Consider the following 14,392-nt stretch of genomic DNA (forward strand, 5'->3'; position numbering starts at 1 on the left):
TCTCTGTTTAACTGCTCAAGGTAGTTTTCAGATAAAGCACTTAAAAAAATTTCACTGGATTCTTTGTCCCTGCCACCCGTTATGAACATTTGAGTCTCCCAGTCTATATCCGGCAAATTAAAATCTCCACCCAGAACTATAACATGGTGGGGAAATCTACTCTAAATATTTACCAAATTATCCTTCAGGTGCTCAGCCACAGCAGCTGCTGAGCCTGCTTTAACCGTGACCTTCACCCAAATTATTTCACATTTCCGATGACGAATAAGTCGGCAGGCTCAGGCATGGAGCCGTTTAATGGCGATGAGTTGTTCCAATGATGGGTGCCGCTTTTAATGCTGGAGGCCCTACCTGCGATCTATAATCGCCTCAGTGATCTTGGGGCACAGTCCTCCGCGGAGGGGACCCGGAAGAACAGGGAATTGCAGATTCCACGGAAGAAACGATGCCAGTGGTGATCGTGTGAACCACCACATCAATGGTGTCATGAGAAAGAGGCTCTATAGTGGCAATGGGGCGACGACAGTGACTCAGCCTGTTGCCACCAAGCCACCCCACAAAGGGTTATGGGCGTTAAAATCGCCCAGTAATAGAAAAGGTGGCGGCAGTTGGGCTATCAGTGTAGCCAATACATGCTGTGGGATATCACCATCCAGTGGAAGGTAAAGACTGCAGACGGTAACAGCCTCAGGCGACCACACCCGAACAGCGACAGCCTCCAAAGGTGTTTGAAGAGGTACACACTCACAGTAAAGAGAGGTAAGGACGTAGATGCTGACACCACCAGATACCCTCTCATAAGCTTCCTTATTCTTATAATAACCTCGATAGCCACGGAGGGTGGGGGTTTGCATCACCGGAAACCAAATTTCCTGTAGAGCAATGCAGAAGAAAGGGTGAAGGCTGATGAGTTGTCAGAGCTCAGTAAGGTGGTGGAAAAAACTGCTGCAATTCCACTGAAGAATGACATTGTCCGTGGCCGAAAAAGGTGTGAAGGGACCGAGGAGACACTGGATCACCTGCTGCCACCGATTGAGTACGTGTGCGTTCGACATCCATTGTGTCTGAGGGTCCGGCTAGGTCTAGGTCCTCAGCTGACTCCAGAGTCTCCGCCTCAACCTCAGATACAGAGCTTGTAGGGAGCGGTGGTACAGGTACCACTGCAAGGTCTGTATTCTTGGGTGCTGCCTTCTTTTTTTGTTTCTCTCGCTGTTCCTTAGGTGGGCTTCACCGGGTCAGTTTCAGGAACGGAGGCGGACTGCGAAGCCCTACGACCAGCTACGTGTGGTTGCTTCAGCCACTGGCAGGGTGTCCCCAGGAAGGGAGTGACCCAAGGGACCTCTTCCTGGCGAGAGGATCCAAAGAAGACTTACACTTATCCGGCTGGGAAGTGGGGACTGATGTCCCCAATGGTTGGGGGGGGGGGGGTGTTCCTGAAGCAGGTGGTGCAGGAGTAACAGGGAGGGAAATACCCCCCACCATCAAGCGGGCAGGTGTAGTCTTACGGCTCTGAGTGCTGGCTGGAATTGGGGCAACGGATGGGGCTACAACTGTTCTTGTAGCAGCGGAGTATGAGGAGGTCATAGCCACAGGATGTAGGCGCTCATACTTACACTTAGCATCAGTGTAGGTCAGGAGGTTGAGGGTCTTATATTCAATGATCTTCCACTCTTTCTGTAAAGTCCTGCAGTCCTGCGAACAAGGAGGAGGAGGACAAGTTTATGATGCTCTCCGCAGTTGACACAGATGGGAGGCAGGGCAAATGGAGTATTGGGACGTGACGGGCTGGAAACACAGCGGGAAGACATATGGCCAAACTTCCAGCACTTAAAGTACTGCATCGGAGAGGGATAAAGGGCTTGATGTGACAGCAGTAGACCATCACCTTGACCTTCTCATGCAATGTATCGCCCTGGAAGGCCAAGATGAAGGCACCGGTGGCAACGTGATTATCCCTCGGACCCCGGTGGACATGCCAGACGAAATGAACACCGCGCCGCTCTAAATTGGCATGCAGCTAGCCATCAGACTGCAAAATAAGGTCCCTGAGGAATGTAATACACTGGACCATTTTTTAAACTCTTATGGGGCGTGATCATATATAAACTGTTATGGGGCGTAATGGTAACGAAAACATCCCCCAACTTGTCATAAGCGAGGAATGGCCGAGACTGGGCAGAGGGTGCTGATTTTATCAGAACTGACCCAGAGCGCATTTTGGACAAGCCCTCCACCTCCCCAAACTTGTCCTTTAAATGCTCTACAAAGAACTGAAGATTCATCGTCATGAAAGACTCCCCATCAGCTCTCGTCAAACTGGGCACCAGGGCGAATAAGTCTCACTACCATCCTTAGCCTTTTGCTCCTCCCAAGATGTGGCCAGGGAGGGGAACGATTTGGGATCACACTTCTGCGCATTTAAGTGAGCCCTAGAATCTTTACACACTCCTGGTGGCTGGCCACCAGCAAGAGATGATGTACCACGCTTCATTGCGGGTCATCCTCCCTGATGCCACCCACTCCGACCAAGGACCCTCTCCACCAAGGGCACCACCCAGCCTCAGCAAGGGCCACCTGGCCGGATGGTCATTGCCGGGAGTCCCGATGCCCCAGGGAGATAGGCATCTACTCCTTGGCGTACGTGGAGAGTTAACGGTGCAGGCATCAGCAGAGCCTACTGATGCCTGCACCATCAGGGGGCTACAACCAACAGGGTGCATGGCGGCCGTACCACAGCGGACTGGCTACTGTGCTGGATACCAGGTGCAAAGAAGTCCATGGTCATCGTCGGTGCAGAAAGCGACACTGCATAGTGCATGGGGTAAACTGCACCCAGGAATATATCCTCGCCCAAGAGATCTCTCCTCCTGAAACCAATTGGATTCAGAGATCGATACCAATCAGCAGCCTAAGTAACCACAGGCTGCGGGCTATAGAGCTGCTCGCTCATCCCGATCTTAACTTGTAAAAATCTTTGCAGACTTCAAACACTTCCAGGAGGAGGAGGAGGACAAGTTTATGAGAAATCAAAGACTTATCCTGAGCCTTTGTTTCTGGACTAATGATGCAGGTAACTGCGATTGAAGACATAAACATGATTTGCTACTCCAACCTCATTGTCTTCCTCGCCAGGGTGGTTATGCAGTGTAGTTGTAATGGTTACTACTGCCACCTCCCTCAGCATTGTGACTTCTGGACACATGGTGATGTAAGGAAATAAAATTCTGTGTTGCTTAATATGATGCAGCAACTCCCCAACCTTTCCTCCTCCTCCTCCTCCTCCTCCTCCTCCTCCTCCTCCTCCTCAGGAATTTTAATATGTGTAACACACTGTGGGAGAACTCCACAGACATTTTGGCATGGGTTTCCTCATTGAACAGTTTTGCGTAGTGATTTTCTGCGACAGATTCCCTGGCAATTACAGTGCACATGGTCAATTTTCAGGCATTGGTCTTATGCTTTACCCACCCAGTGTAAGTTACTGTATTACACTGTCCATAGTGATCCTTCTGACAGTGATCACTTTCCTGGGTCCTGTCACTCTCATTCCAACCTGGGTTTTCACTTGTGACTTGAATATTTCGACCATACTGTGTCAAAGGTAGGTCAGATGTGTTATGGGTGCCTCCTGCTGCCTGCTGAGTCCCAGGGGACACTTAACTGTCTGCTGGCCATGTCTTTTATCTTGTTTTATTTTTATCTGTATCTTTTTGATCTTTGCTATGCTTTTAGCCTTTCCTCTTTTACGTGATTGACTTCCCCTCCAACAGTATAACAGGATATTGTTTATTCCATCACTGTTTCACCCCTGCTTCACATCACCTAAAGCGGTGGCAACATTACCTTTTTAGGGTTTGTTTTGTGAGCAAGGGGTTGGTGACCTAGCCGGCTCCCTTAACCTCTATGCAACCAACCCAACTGTATGATCCTGCAGAGGGCATTTTTACATTTCACAACCACAGACTGCACTTCATCAATGTGGGATACAGATTTGCCAGTACCAGAGGTTTTTGATACATCACCCGGTTAGGCTCCCTTAACCTCTATGCAACCAACCCAACTGTATGATCCTGCAGAGGGCATTTTTGCATTTCACAACCACAGACTGCACTTCATCTATGTGGGATACAGATTTGCCAGTACCAGAGGTTTTTGATACATCACCCGGTTACAACTGAATCGTAGAATATTTCATTGATAGATAGCAGATGGTACATTCTCCCGAAACCAGACAATGACATATAAAACGTGACGATATAAAGCATCCCCACCTCTCCCGAGAGATGTGGCACTCTAGTTAAGACACCACACACACATTTGGGAGGACTACTGAAATCCCCATCTGGATATCCAAATTTATGTTTACTGTTGTTTCCCAAATTAATTAGCTTAGATCCTGTGATGGATCCTATAAAGAGAAGATGGCCAATTCCCTTTCGTGTCAGGGCTTGTGTTCTGCCTCTAATGACCTCATCAGTAACAGAATGTCAAATCCTTACCTTCCTTCATTGTAAGTTCCCCAGTAGTTGCAAAAGAAGCGAGTTTGACATAAACCAGCTGTATAAGAAAGAACTTGGGTCAAATGTTTAACCTGGCCTGTGCATTGTAAATGAAAGTTCCTTAGTTTCTACATACATCTACATGTATAATCTACAAGCCTCCTTACAGTGTGTGATGGAGGTACTCCTGTCATTACTATCACCTAGGTAATCTGAATATAAGGTGTATGGTAAGGCAGTGAATCTCTTTAATTTCAATTCTTCAATTGTGTGGCCATAGTGTCTGTAGTTGCTTTATAATCCTTGAGGGTATTTTTGGTCTGTTGTTGCAACTACAAAAATGCATGATTTTTTTCACCAGATGCTTTTCACTTTATTGAGGTAAAGCATCATCAGTGGGCTGTAATTGAGTTATTTACATTTTGATTTGCTTTTTAGAATGAAAAACAGTTCGTTAAGAATAGGTAGATTCATACTTAATGGTGATTTTTCGGCTGATTTCTCGCTTACATTGGGAAATGCGGTCTGCTAGCACATTTAAATTCTTTTTGTCACAAGTCTTGGGGAGCAGACAGGTTGTGCCTACTATGGTTTTAATGTGGTTCTGGCTAGATTTTGGGTGCATGGTACACAGGTCAGTGAGATCTATGTATTTTGAGACAGATATGGCAGACTTCAAAGTTGTGTGAACAGTCCGATGTGCTTCTTCAATTATCAGTAAGTTTCACAGGGAAGGCTGGCTAAACCAGGTCATTTTGTAAGCCACATTTCTCTGAGTTGTTTAACCCTTTATTCTGTTACTGTATCACTTAACAGCTGTTATTGATGGACACGAAATGTTTATTACATTTTGAGGAGATTTTCTTGCACCTTGAATTGTTACTTTCAGTAGAAAGCTCAAAATTCAAATATTATATATAAGGTGTACAACTTTGCTTCCACCATTTTTCCCCAACATTTGAGGCTTTAATGAAACAAATTGGGTATACATGTATCATTCAAAGTATTGTCCATTGCTGGCAACTACTGTCCCCCATCTTTCGGGCAGTGTACAAATCTTGCGTTGAAAAAATTGTTCATCGTTTGAAGTGATCCACGAATCGATTCAATAGGTGACTTCTTCATGAGATTTGAAGTGTTCGCCAGCCAGGCCGTGCGCCATTGATCTAAACAGGTGATAGTCAGAGGGAGCAATGTCTGGAAAATACAGCGGGTGGGGTAGGACTTCCCATTTTAACGCTTCCAAGTACATTTTGACCTCTTTCACAATGTGGGGTCGAGCATTGTCGTGCTACAAAATCACTTTATCGTGGCTCTTGCTGTATTGCGGCCGTTTGTGTTTCAATTCTCTGCTCAAATGCATTAATTGCGTTCGATAACGAGCACCTGTGATTGTTTCATTTGGTTTTAACACCTGATAGTACATGACGCCAAGCGGGTCGCACCAAATGCAGATCTTGGAGCCGTAAATATTAGGTTTGGCCATCAATGTGGAAGTATGGGCGAGATATCCCCATGATTGTTTGCATTTAGGGTTATTGTAATGAACCCATTTTTCATCCCCAGTCACAGTATGATGCAGAAATCCCTTCCATTTTTGCCTCTGAAGCAACTGTTCAAGCCGTTCAACGTCTCTTGGTATCAGCTCACACAGGACCCAAGTTCCTTCTTTCTGAATCATGCCCATAGCCTTGAGACATTTTGAAATGGCTTGCTGTGTCACTCCCACTAATCGTGCCAATTCTTCTTGAGTTTGACGTGTCTTCACTCAGCAATGTCTCCAACTCTGCATCTTTGAAAACATTCTCTCTTCCACCACTATGCCGCTCTATGATGTTAATATCACCGTTCTTGAAGCGTTGAAACCGCTCACGACATGTTCTTTCACTAATAGTGTTCTTATACGTACTTTAGAGCATTCAATGAGACTCAGCCGCTGTTTTCTTCATATTGAAACAAAACAGTAACACCTCCCGCAAATGACGAGAATTAGGCTCGTAAACTGACATTTTCAATCAAGAACAACTTTATGATGCAGACGCAAATCGACTAATGTTTGAATGAGGTTATGTTGACTGAGGTCCAAGCTAACTGCCTGATGTCTGCGATCTGTTTCTTTTGACCACTACTTACCGTTGTCGCCACCTATCCGCAAACGGCGGAAGCAAAGTTGTATACCCTGTAATGATGATGATGATGATGATGATGATGATGATGATGATGATGATGTCGCTGTGAGAGTAAATCCGTGATTCGGTCTGCAGTTGGTAAAATGTTTAATTTTTTTGCCAGTTAATGATTATAAGCATTGCCTTTATATGTGATGAAATGAAGCTTTATTGTGGTTCACATTTCGATTAGGTCCTCTTCTAACTGATAGTGTTATCCATATCACAGGACAAAATAACATGAAAGTACTCTACTTAGTAAACCACATTCATATTCAGTCTAATCTTTAGATGGAAGATAGCTTTACCAGCTCCTCCATATAGACTTTTAATGTTGACCTTTGTGTTTCTCAATTTCAGGAAAAAAGTGGATGCAAACCCAGATGAAGGATTTGTGTTTTCTGATGAAATATGGAAGAAGTACTACACAACTTCCAAAATACTCAACAACACTTTCAGATCAATTGTAGAATTTTGTTCTGAAGGTGATAGCAGCGGTGAGACAGTACAGGCTGCTAAGAGGGCTCAGAATTTAAGACAGCTATGTATAGTGTATAAAAAGAAAATTAAATGGGTAAATATAAGCTTTCAAAATTTTGAGTAAAAAGAGAATGATACTTAAGAGTGACAGAACATTAGATTAACTTATTAAAAATTATTTGTTTCAGAAAAATCCAACTGAGCGCAGGTACCTCAACGTACTCCACCCTGTTGCGAAGTGTCCTGAAAAATCTCTTCTGGATGCTGTGCAGCATGAGGTCTATTGTTACTTGTACGACAAATTGACTCATTCCAATGCTAGATACCCTCTTACAAAAGAAGAAAATTCTCTCTTCAGTGTAAGTACTAATTGCTTATTGTCTTCGATAATTTGACTTTCAAAAGTTCCTTTAAATTAGAAATTAAATATCCAAGAACAGGGAATGATGGAAGGTTCTTACCAATTCTCTCTTTAATGGAAATACCACTTTTTTTTTTTTTTTTATTTTAAAGTCGGATGCAGATGTTTGAAAATTAGCTTCTGATATTATGAGGCACCTTTGTCATTTTACAAAGTCAAAAAAAGGAGGTTATCAAGAATTTTGTGCATGCTGCCATTGAAATGGGTTTCTGTTTTTAATTCTGGAAGAAAAATGTCAAAGATAACTTCGAACTATCCAAACCAATCACACAATCACACGCACTATTACGTACGAATGTCAATGCTTGGACAGGGGCTCCGCAGTAATCTCTGAATGTTTTTTACCTTTGCATAACCCCCCCTCCCCCAATGTGTGACAACCATCTAAGTTCATCCAAACCACCACTGGTTTCTTTTCTACAAAGTAATTTCAGTTTCTGAGTTTGTTCATAGATTCTGTAGGATTATACCTATCTTTAATTTGTTTGCCATTGGAGAATTTCCAGTCTCTAACATAGTGCTTTAGTTGTTTCCAACCACATGTGTGCAGCTGCTGAATGTCCTACTGCGTGACTTTCTCCTCAGCACGTATGCATGCTGTTTGTCTGCCATGCGTGGCCACCCCTCCTATGCCTCATTCTTTGATGATTCCTGAGATCATCAATATGGGGCTCGTCCCTCTTCTCTGTTACCTCCTGGAGTCTGCTTTTGCCACTTGCTATGGCGGCTTAACTTCACGCTACCTGCAACTTTCTCAGTGAGTGTGGACCCTTCACCACCTTGGCTTTGTGAAGCGGCCCCTGTTAACCTTGGCCTTCATTTGCTTCCTAAGGACACTACTCCAGCCTTGGTCTATCACCACCGGTTTCACGACCTTTGCATGGAACTTAGCTATAGTACCTTTGTATACACTGATGGCTCTCGGACTGATCTTGGGGTTGGGTGTGCCATTGTCATTGGCACCCGTGTCTTTCGATATCAGCTTCCGGCGCACTGCTTAGTATTTACAGTCGAGCTTTTCGCCTTGTTTCAGGCCAAGGAGTACATCCGGCGACACAACCTGTCCAATTGTGTCCTCTGCTCAGACTCACTCAGCGCCCTACAAAGTCTCTGTGCGCTGTACACTGCTCATCCCTTAGTGCAGTGGGTCCAGGAAAACTTTCACTTCCTCATTCTTGGTGGAGCCAATGTCATGTTTCTGTGGGTCCCTGGTCATGTCGGTCTGCCAGGAAACAAGGCTGCTGACACTGCTGCCAAGGCTGCAGTCTTCTTACCTCAGCCCGCGAGTACCTCTATTCCCTCCGATGATCTCTGCATTGCCGTCTGTCAGGAGATAGTGTCTCTTTGGCACCGCCAATGGTCCTCCCTTCACGGGAATAAGTTTCGGCCTATTAAGCCTCTCCCAGTGCCTTGGACGACCTCTTCTTGGCCCTCCCGCTGGGAGGAGATTATTTTTACTCAGCTGCGTATTGGGCACTGCCTTTTTAGTCATCGTCATTTGCTCAGTGGCGCTGCCCCACCACTTTGTATGTAAGCATTGCACCCAAAATTTTAACTGTCCGCCACTTCCTGCTGGAATGCCCCTTTTTTACCAATTTACGTTCCAGCTTGGGTTTGCCATCTGATTTATCAGCCGTTTTAGCAAATGACACGTGGACTGTTGACCCTGTTTTACTCTTTATCAGCCGAAGCAATATGGCAAAGGCCATTTAATTTTTAGCTTTGGACCTCCATTTTTTTCCCCGTGCTTTTTTAGCTGTCTCCTATTCTGTCCATTGGGATTGACATAATAGTTGTTTCCCTCATCTCTGTGTTTGTGTTCTATAGTTTTGACTTGGGCGCATATGACCGCAGTGTTTTTGTGACCAAAAACAAAACAAACGTGTGCACTAGTTAAATGCTCATCTAAATGTTTAATCATTATTTTTGATATTACATGATGTTAATGCATTATTTGTTGACGGCTTCAGTTGCTACATGTTATATACATCCGTAGTAAGCAGCAAAATATCCCACGGCATTCCCATCCCCTGCGTGGTGTGTGGTCAGTAGTACAGAATATTTTTTGGACTTGAAACTATGGTTAGACTAATGTGATTCCAAACATTTACTTAACAGATGTTACCTTTAGTCCTGCCAACAAAAAAAGAAATCTTTGTAATGTTAAAGATGATCTAGGTCTCCAAAAGCCAAGTACGCACAGTATTCCATGTAAATGTAGTATATCTCGCATGGAGCAGATGCAAGGAACATCAGTGACACACCCGCCTAAAAAAAAGGGGGGGTGGGGGGTAAATCAACTGTCATCAAGCACTGTTTTGAATATGTCATGAAATGAAATGCAATGAGAGCAGTATCACGATGCAAATGCTTAGTTTTTGTAACAGCTTAATTGAGGAGTCTGTTAAACTAAAGGTGTTCGAAGGTCCAATAGGGCTAGAGGTTGGCATTTCACTTTATTGATAACTCATAGGCTGTCACATCCAGCAGAGCTGGGAAACTTTGGTTGGCGTACGCTGATTCTGTGATAACTTCATCTTGTGGTTATGATCACGTACAGGCATCATCCGCTTCCCAATATTTGTAAATAATATGCATGTGTCTTACAGTAGTCAAAATTAACTAGCAACTGGCACTGTTCTGTGCATCTAATTGGATTGGCTGTTCCAAGGAAGCTTTTAATATCAACCAAGGCCATTTGGTTTCATCACCACAGCCACAGTGCAGGAGATTCTTAATTGTGAGTTGCGTTGATTGTAGCTATTAAGTTTGTAAATGAAGTGTTTTGTTGTTAGCTTTTGTTCTAAACAGAAGTATAGTGTGTTTCTGTTGCAGTTTTAAGATGGAAGAACATGACATGGAGAGATAGGAAGACTTGTTTGATGGAAGGGAAAACGAAAATTTTTGAGAAAGTTGAAGGTCATCGTGAAATGTATTGTACAGAGTTTAGAGATACCTGTGTCCACACGGAATACCATAGTTAAAAACAGAGACTTGATCTTGGAAAGTGTAAATAAAGATCTCCAAATGTGCAAAAGAAAAACATATACCAGTTACTCAAAATATGTAGAGCTGGGAAAATACAAAAATTGCTTTCAGATAGCAGGAGTGCTTCAGACATCCTAATGAATAGCATGGTGTTACGTGGAAATGTGTTGAAGGGTGCTATTATACTTAGACATGAGAATTTCTTTGCATCTAATGAGCGGATTGAGAGTTTTAAGAAGTGGTGTAATGTGGTCTACAAAACTGTGTGTGGGGAAGAAGTATGAACTTAAAAAGACTGTTGGTGAATGGAAGACTGTAAGTTAAAAGATCTTAACAGGGCTGTGAACCTAAGGACAATTTCAACACTCTTCCAAATGAAACACTTGCTTCCAAAGGCAAAAATTACCATGGAGGGAAACGTAGTAAGGTCCACCTTACAATTAAGGTACACACCAGTGTTGATGCCTCTGGAAAGTTGAAGCACATATGTGATTGACTAATCAAAGGAACTATTTTGTTTTAAAAATGTGAAAACTTTGCTCTCGAGCTGCAATGTCAGTTATAAAGCTTGTATGATGTCAGAATTATTTGAAAAGCTGTTGCATAACCTTGCTGGTAAAATGGGAGCGTACAGTAGAAAAAGTCTTCTATTTGTGGACTGCTGTCCTCCATGCCCCAAAAATGTAAATTTAGGAAATTTGGAGATAGATTTCATGCCACTGAACTGCACCAGCACCCATCTCCAACCGCTTGTGAGAAAGTGGGTTTTCCAAAACAGACAAAGATTATGGATCTTACCTACCAAATCTGTGTAGTGATATGACTGTGAAAGTCTCATCACTTCAACATGGGAAAAGGTGCAGTTAGTGCATGCAGTGCAAGATTTCCTCCATGTTGATGTCACTGTTGTAACTGTTGAAAGTGTGTCAGTGGAAGATTGGTCAGTTCTGTTATACAAGAAAAGGATGGCAGTGCAGGAAGTGATGGAAGTGTTAGTGAAAATGGCAGTGGAGTGCCTTGTATTCCTGATGTACATTCAGTGGTGAGTAGTAGTATATTGCTGTTGCAGATTGGGACAGCAGCATTTTCCATTATATTTATGAAACTGAGAATCGTGTAGAAAAAATTCACTAAAATTTTTCTTAGATTTTAGTGAAAAACTGCAGATGTGTTTATTTGTCAAATTTATGTAAGAATATTGCTTTCAAATTAAAGATCAGTACAATTAAAAAATTGCTTAGTTCTGTTTTACAGAGTACAGTAAACTCTAGATTAGCCTACCCACGAACAGACTATCTGTGGACTATTTCTCACCCACCTCCCTCCTGACCCCCTCTTTTACCCAGGAGCCAGTGAACGATAATGTCACGTTACAACATGACTGTAGTAAACGATATGTGCTTGAACACATCAAGCTTGGGACTGTATTGTTGTGGTGGATAGTGTAGTCATTTGGTTTCTGTTAGTGCCGAACAGGAAAGTGAAAATGTGCTTTGCTGGCGATACAGCGGAAACTGGAAATACTCACAAACTCGAAAAAGGCAGTATTGATAGCGGAATCTGCCATGGATTTACAATGGGGGTGAAACTACAATCTGTGATATTCTGAAAAGCAAAGACGGAATAATTCAGTTTGCTAGCAGTTCTGACTCAGCTAAAGGCTTGTCAAAGTGGATGGCTATGAAAATGACTACATATGCAGGACTGGATAAAGCCATGTTGGAATGTTTTCAGCAGAAAAGAGCAGGAGGGCACACAAGTATGTGGCCAAATATGCACCAAACAGGTGCAGTTTTTCTTCAAAACTTTGGGGACTGAAGGAGATTTTAATGCACCTTCCGGCTGGTTAACAAGATTTAAACAGGGGAGATTGCCGTCCAAGCAGAAAATTTAAGTACAGATAATAAGGCTGCTTCTGAATTTTGTAATGATTTCAGGAGTCTATTGCATGAGAAAATTTAGAGCTGGAGCAAATATACAATGCGGACGAAACTGGACTGTTTTGGAAGTGTCAACCAACAAAGACTTAAGCTTTTGAAGCAGAGCATAGTGCACCTGGTTATAAACCAAACAAGGAAAGGATAACTGTGTTGTGTTATGCTAATGGTATGGGATCACATAATGGTAAGCTTGGTGTAATAGATAAAGCTAAAAAATCTCACTGTTTCGAAGGAAAATAAATGCACAATTTACCAGTCCATTGTTTTCACCAGAAAGCGGCTTCAGTGGACCACACAGTATTTTAGACATGGTACCATAATTGCTTTGTGGCACAGGTGCAAGAACATTTAATGTTGAAGGGTCTACCTGCAAGGACTGGATTGTTTCTAGACAAGGTACCATCACATCCAAATGAACTTGTTCTGAAATCGGATGACGGGATGATATTTGTAAAATATTTACCCCCCCCCCCCCCCTTAAGTGACAGCCTCAATTCAGTTAATAGATCAGCATGCCATGGCTGCCATGAAGCAAGTTAGTTAGTTGATTGCATGTTCCATTGACCAATCACATGCTACGGTAGCCATTATGATGTGGAACGTGTCAAGTGCACAAGAAATGCACATATGAAACAAGATTTTTTGATATATATATATATATATTACAATACAGTGTTAAAGATTAATATTTCTATTATTTACCCCATTCCCTTAAATGGCACAACATGCATATACTATATTTATAGATTTATTTATTCCTATTCAAGAATTCATCTATGGTATAGAAGGACTTGTCAAGGAGATATAATTTTAATTTATTTGTGAAGCTATTAGTGCTGTCTGTCTGACATTTTATTTCATCTGGTAATTTGTTGAAAATTTTTATAGCAGCATATTTAACCCCTTTCCGTGCCAAAGATAGGTTGCGTAAAGGATAGCGTAAGTCTTTCTTTTTTCTAGTATTATAATCATGAATGTCACTGTTGTTTTTAAACTGGTCCATGTTGTTGAGAACAAATTTCATTAGTGAGTAAATGTACTGGCCTACAAGATGTGCGACTATTAACCCCACACATTATTCTAACCACATTCTTCTGAGTGGTGAATACTTTTTGTCTAAATGTTGAGTTACCCCAAAATATTATTCCGTATGACGTCAGAGAGTGAAAGTATGTAAAGTATGTTAGCTTACTAATTTCTATATCCTCAAAATTGGCAGTTATCCTGATTGCAAAAGTTGCCGAACCTAGTCACTTTAGAAGATCCAAAATATGAATTTTCCAATTACGATTCTCATCTATATGTGCACCCAAAAACTTAGAATGCTCTACCCCATCTACTGACTTCTGTTGATATGTTATATTTATTGAAGGAGCTGTACATTTTGCAGCAGAAAATTGTATGTACTGTGTTTAGAGCAAGCCCATTTGCAGAAAACCAATTAATGACTTTTCCAAAGACCTTATTTGTATCATTTCCAATTGGAGTTTCTTTTACTGGATTAATAATGATGCTTGTATCGTCAGCAAACAGTGTCAGTTCAGCTTCTTGTTTCAGATAGGGAGGGAGGTCGTTCACATATATCAAGAATAGAAGGGGACCCATGATTGAACCCTGTGGAACACCTAATGTAATTTCACCGTAGTTAGATGAAGTGGCAAACTTATTTAAATCACTTGACCAATATAAGGAAACTTTTTGCTTCCTGTTCTGTAGGTATGACTTAAACCACTCATATGCTATTCCATTTATACCATAGATTTGTAATTTCTGTAACATAATGTCATGGTTCACACAATCAAATGCTTTGGACAAGTCACAGAAAGTTCCTATTGGTGACATTTTACTATTTAAAGACTCTATTATGTGGACAGTGAAATTGTATATTGCTGTCTC

The 14,392-nt window shown here is 42.3% G+C and overlaps 1 protein-coding gene across 1 annotated transcript in view; it reads left to right on the plus strand.

Moving 5' to 3' along the window:
* LOC124619863 (little elongation complex subunit 2-like) overlaps positions 1-14,392 on the plus strand; it is a 218,188-nt gene that overhangs the window by 39,111 nt on the left and 164,685 nt on the right. Inside the window, exons 2-3 of the mRNA XM_047146481.1 lie at positions 7,028-7,241; positions 7,336-7,506. Coding sequence (XP_047002437.1) covers positions 7,028-7,241; positions 7,336-7,506 — 385 coding nt within the window. The remainder of the gene's footprint in view (positions 1-7,027; positions 7,242-7,335; positions 7,507-14,392) is intronic.

Source organism: Schistocerca americana, chromosome 6, assembly GCF_021461395.2.
Source record: "Schistocerca americana isolate TAMUIC-IGC-003095 chromosome 6, iqSchAmer2.1, whole genome shotgun sequence".
NCBI classification, from domain to species: domain Eukaryota; kingdom Metazoa; phylum Arthropoda; class Insecta; order Orthoptera; family Acrididae; genus Schistocerca; species Schistocerca americana.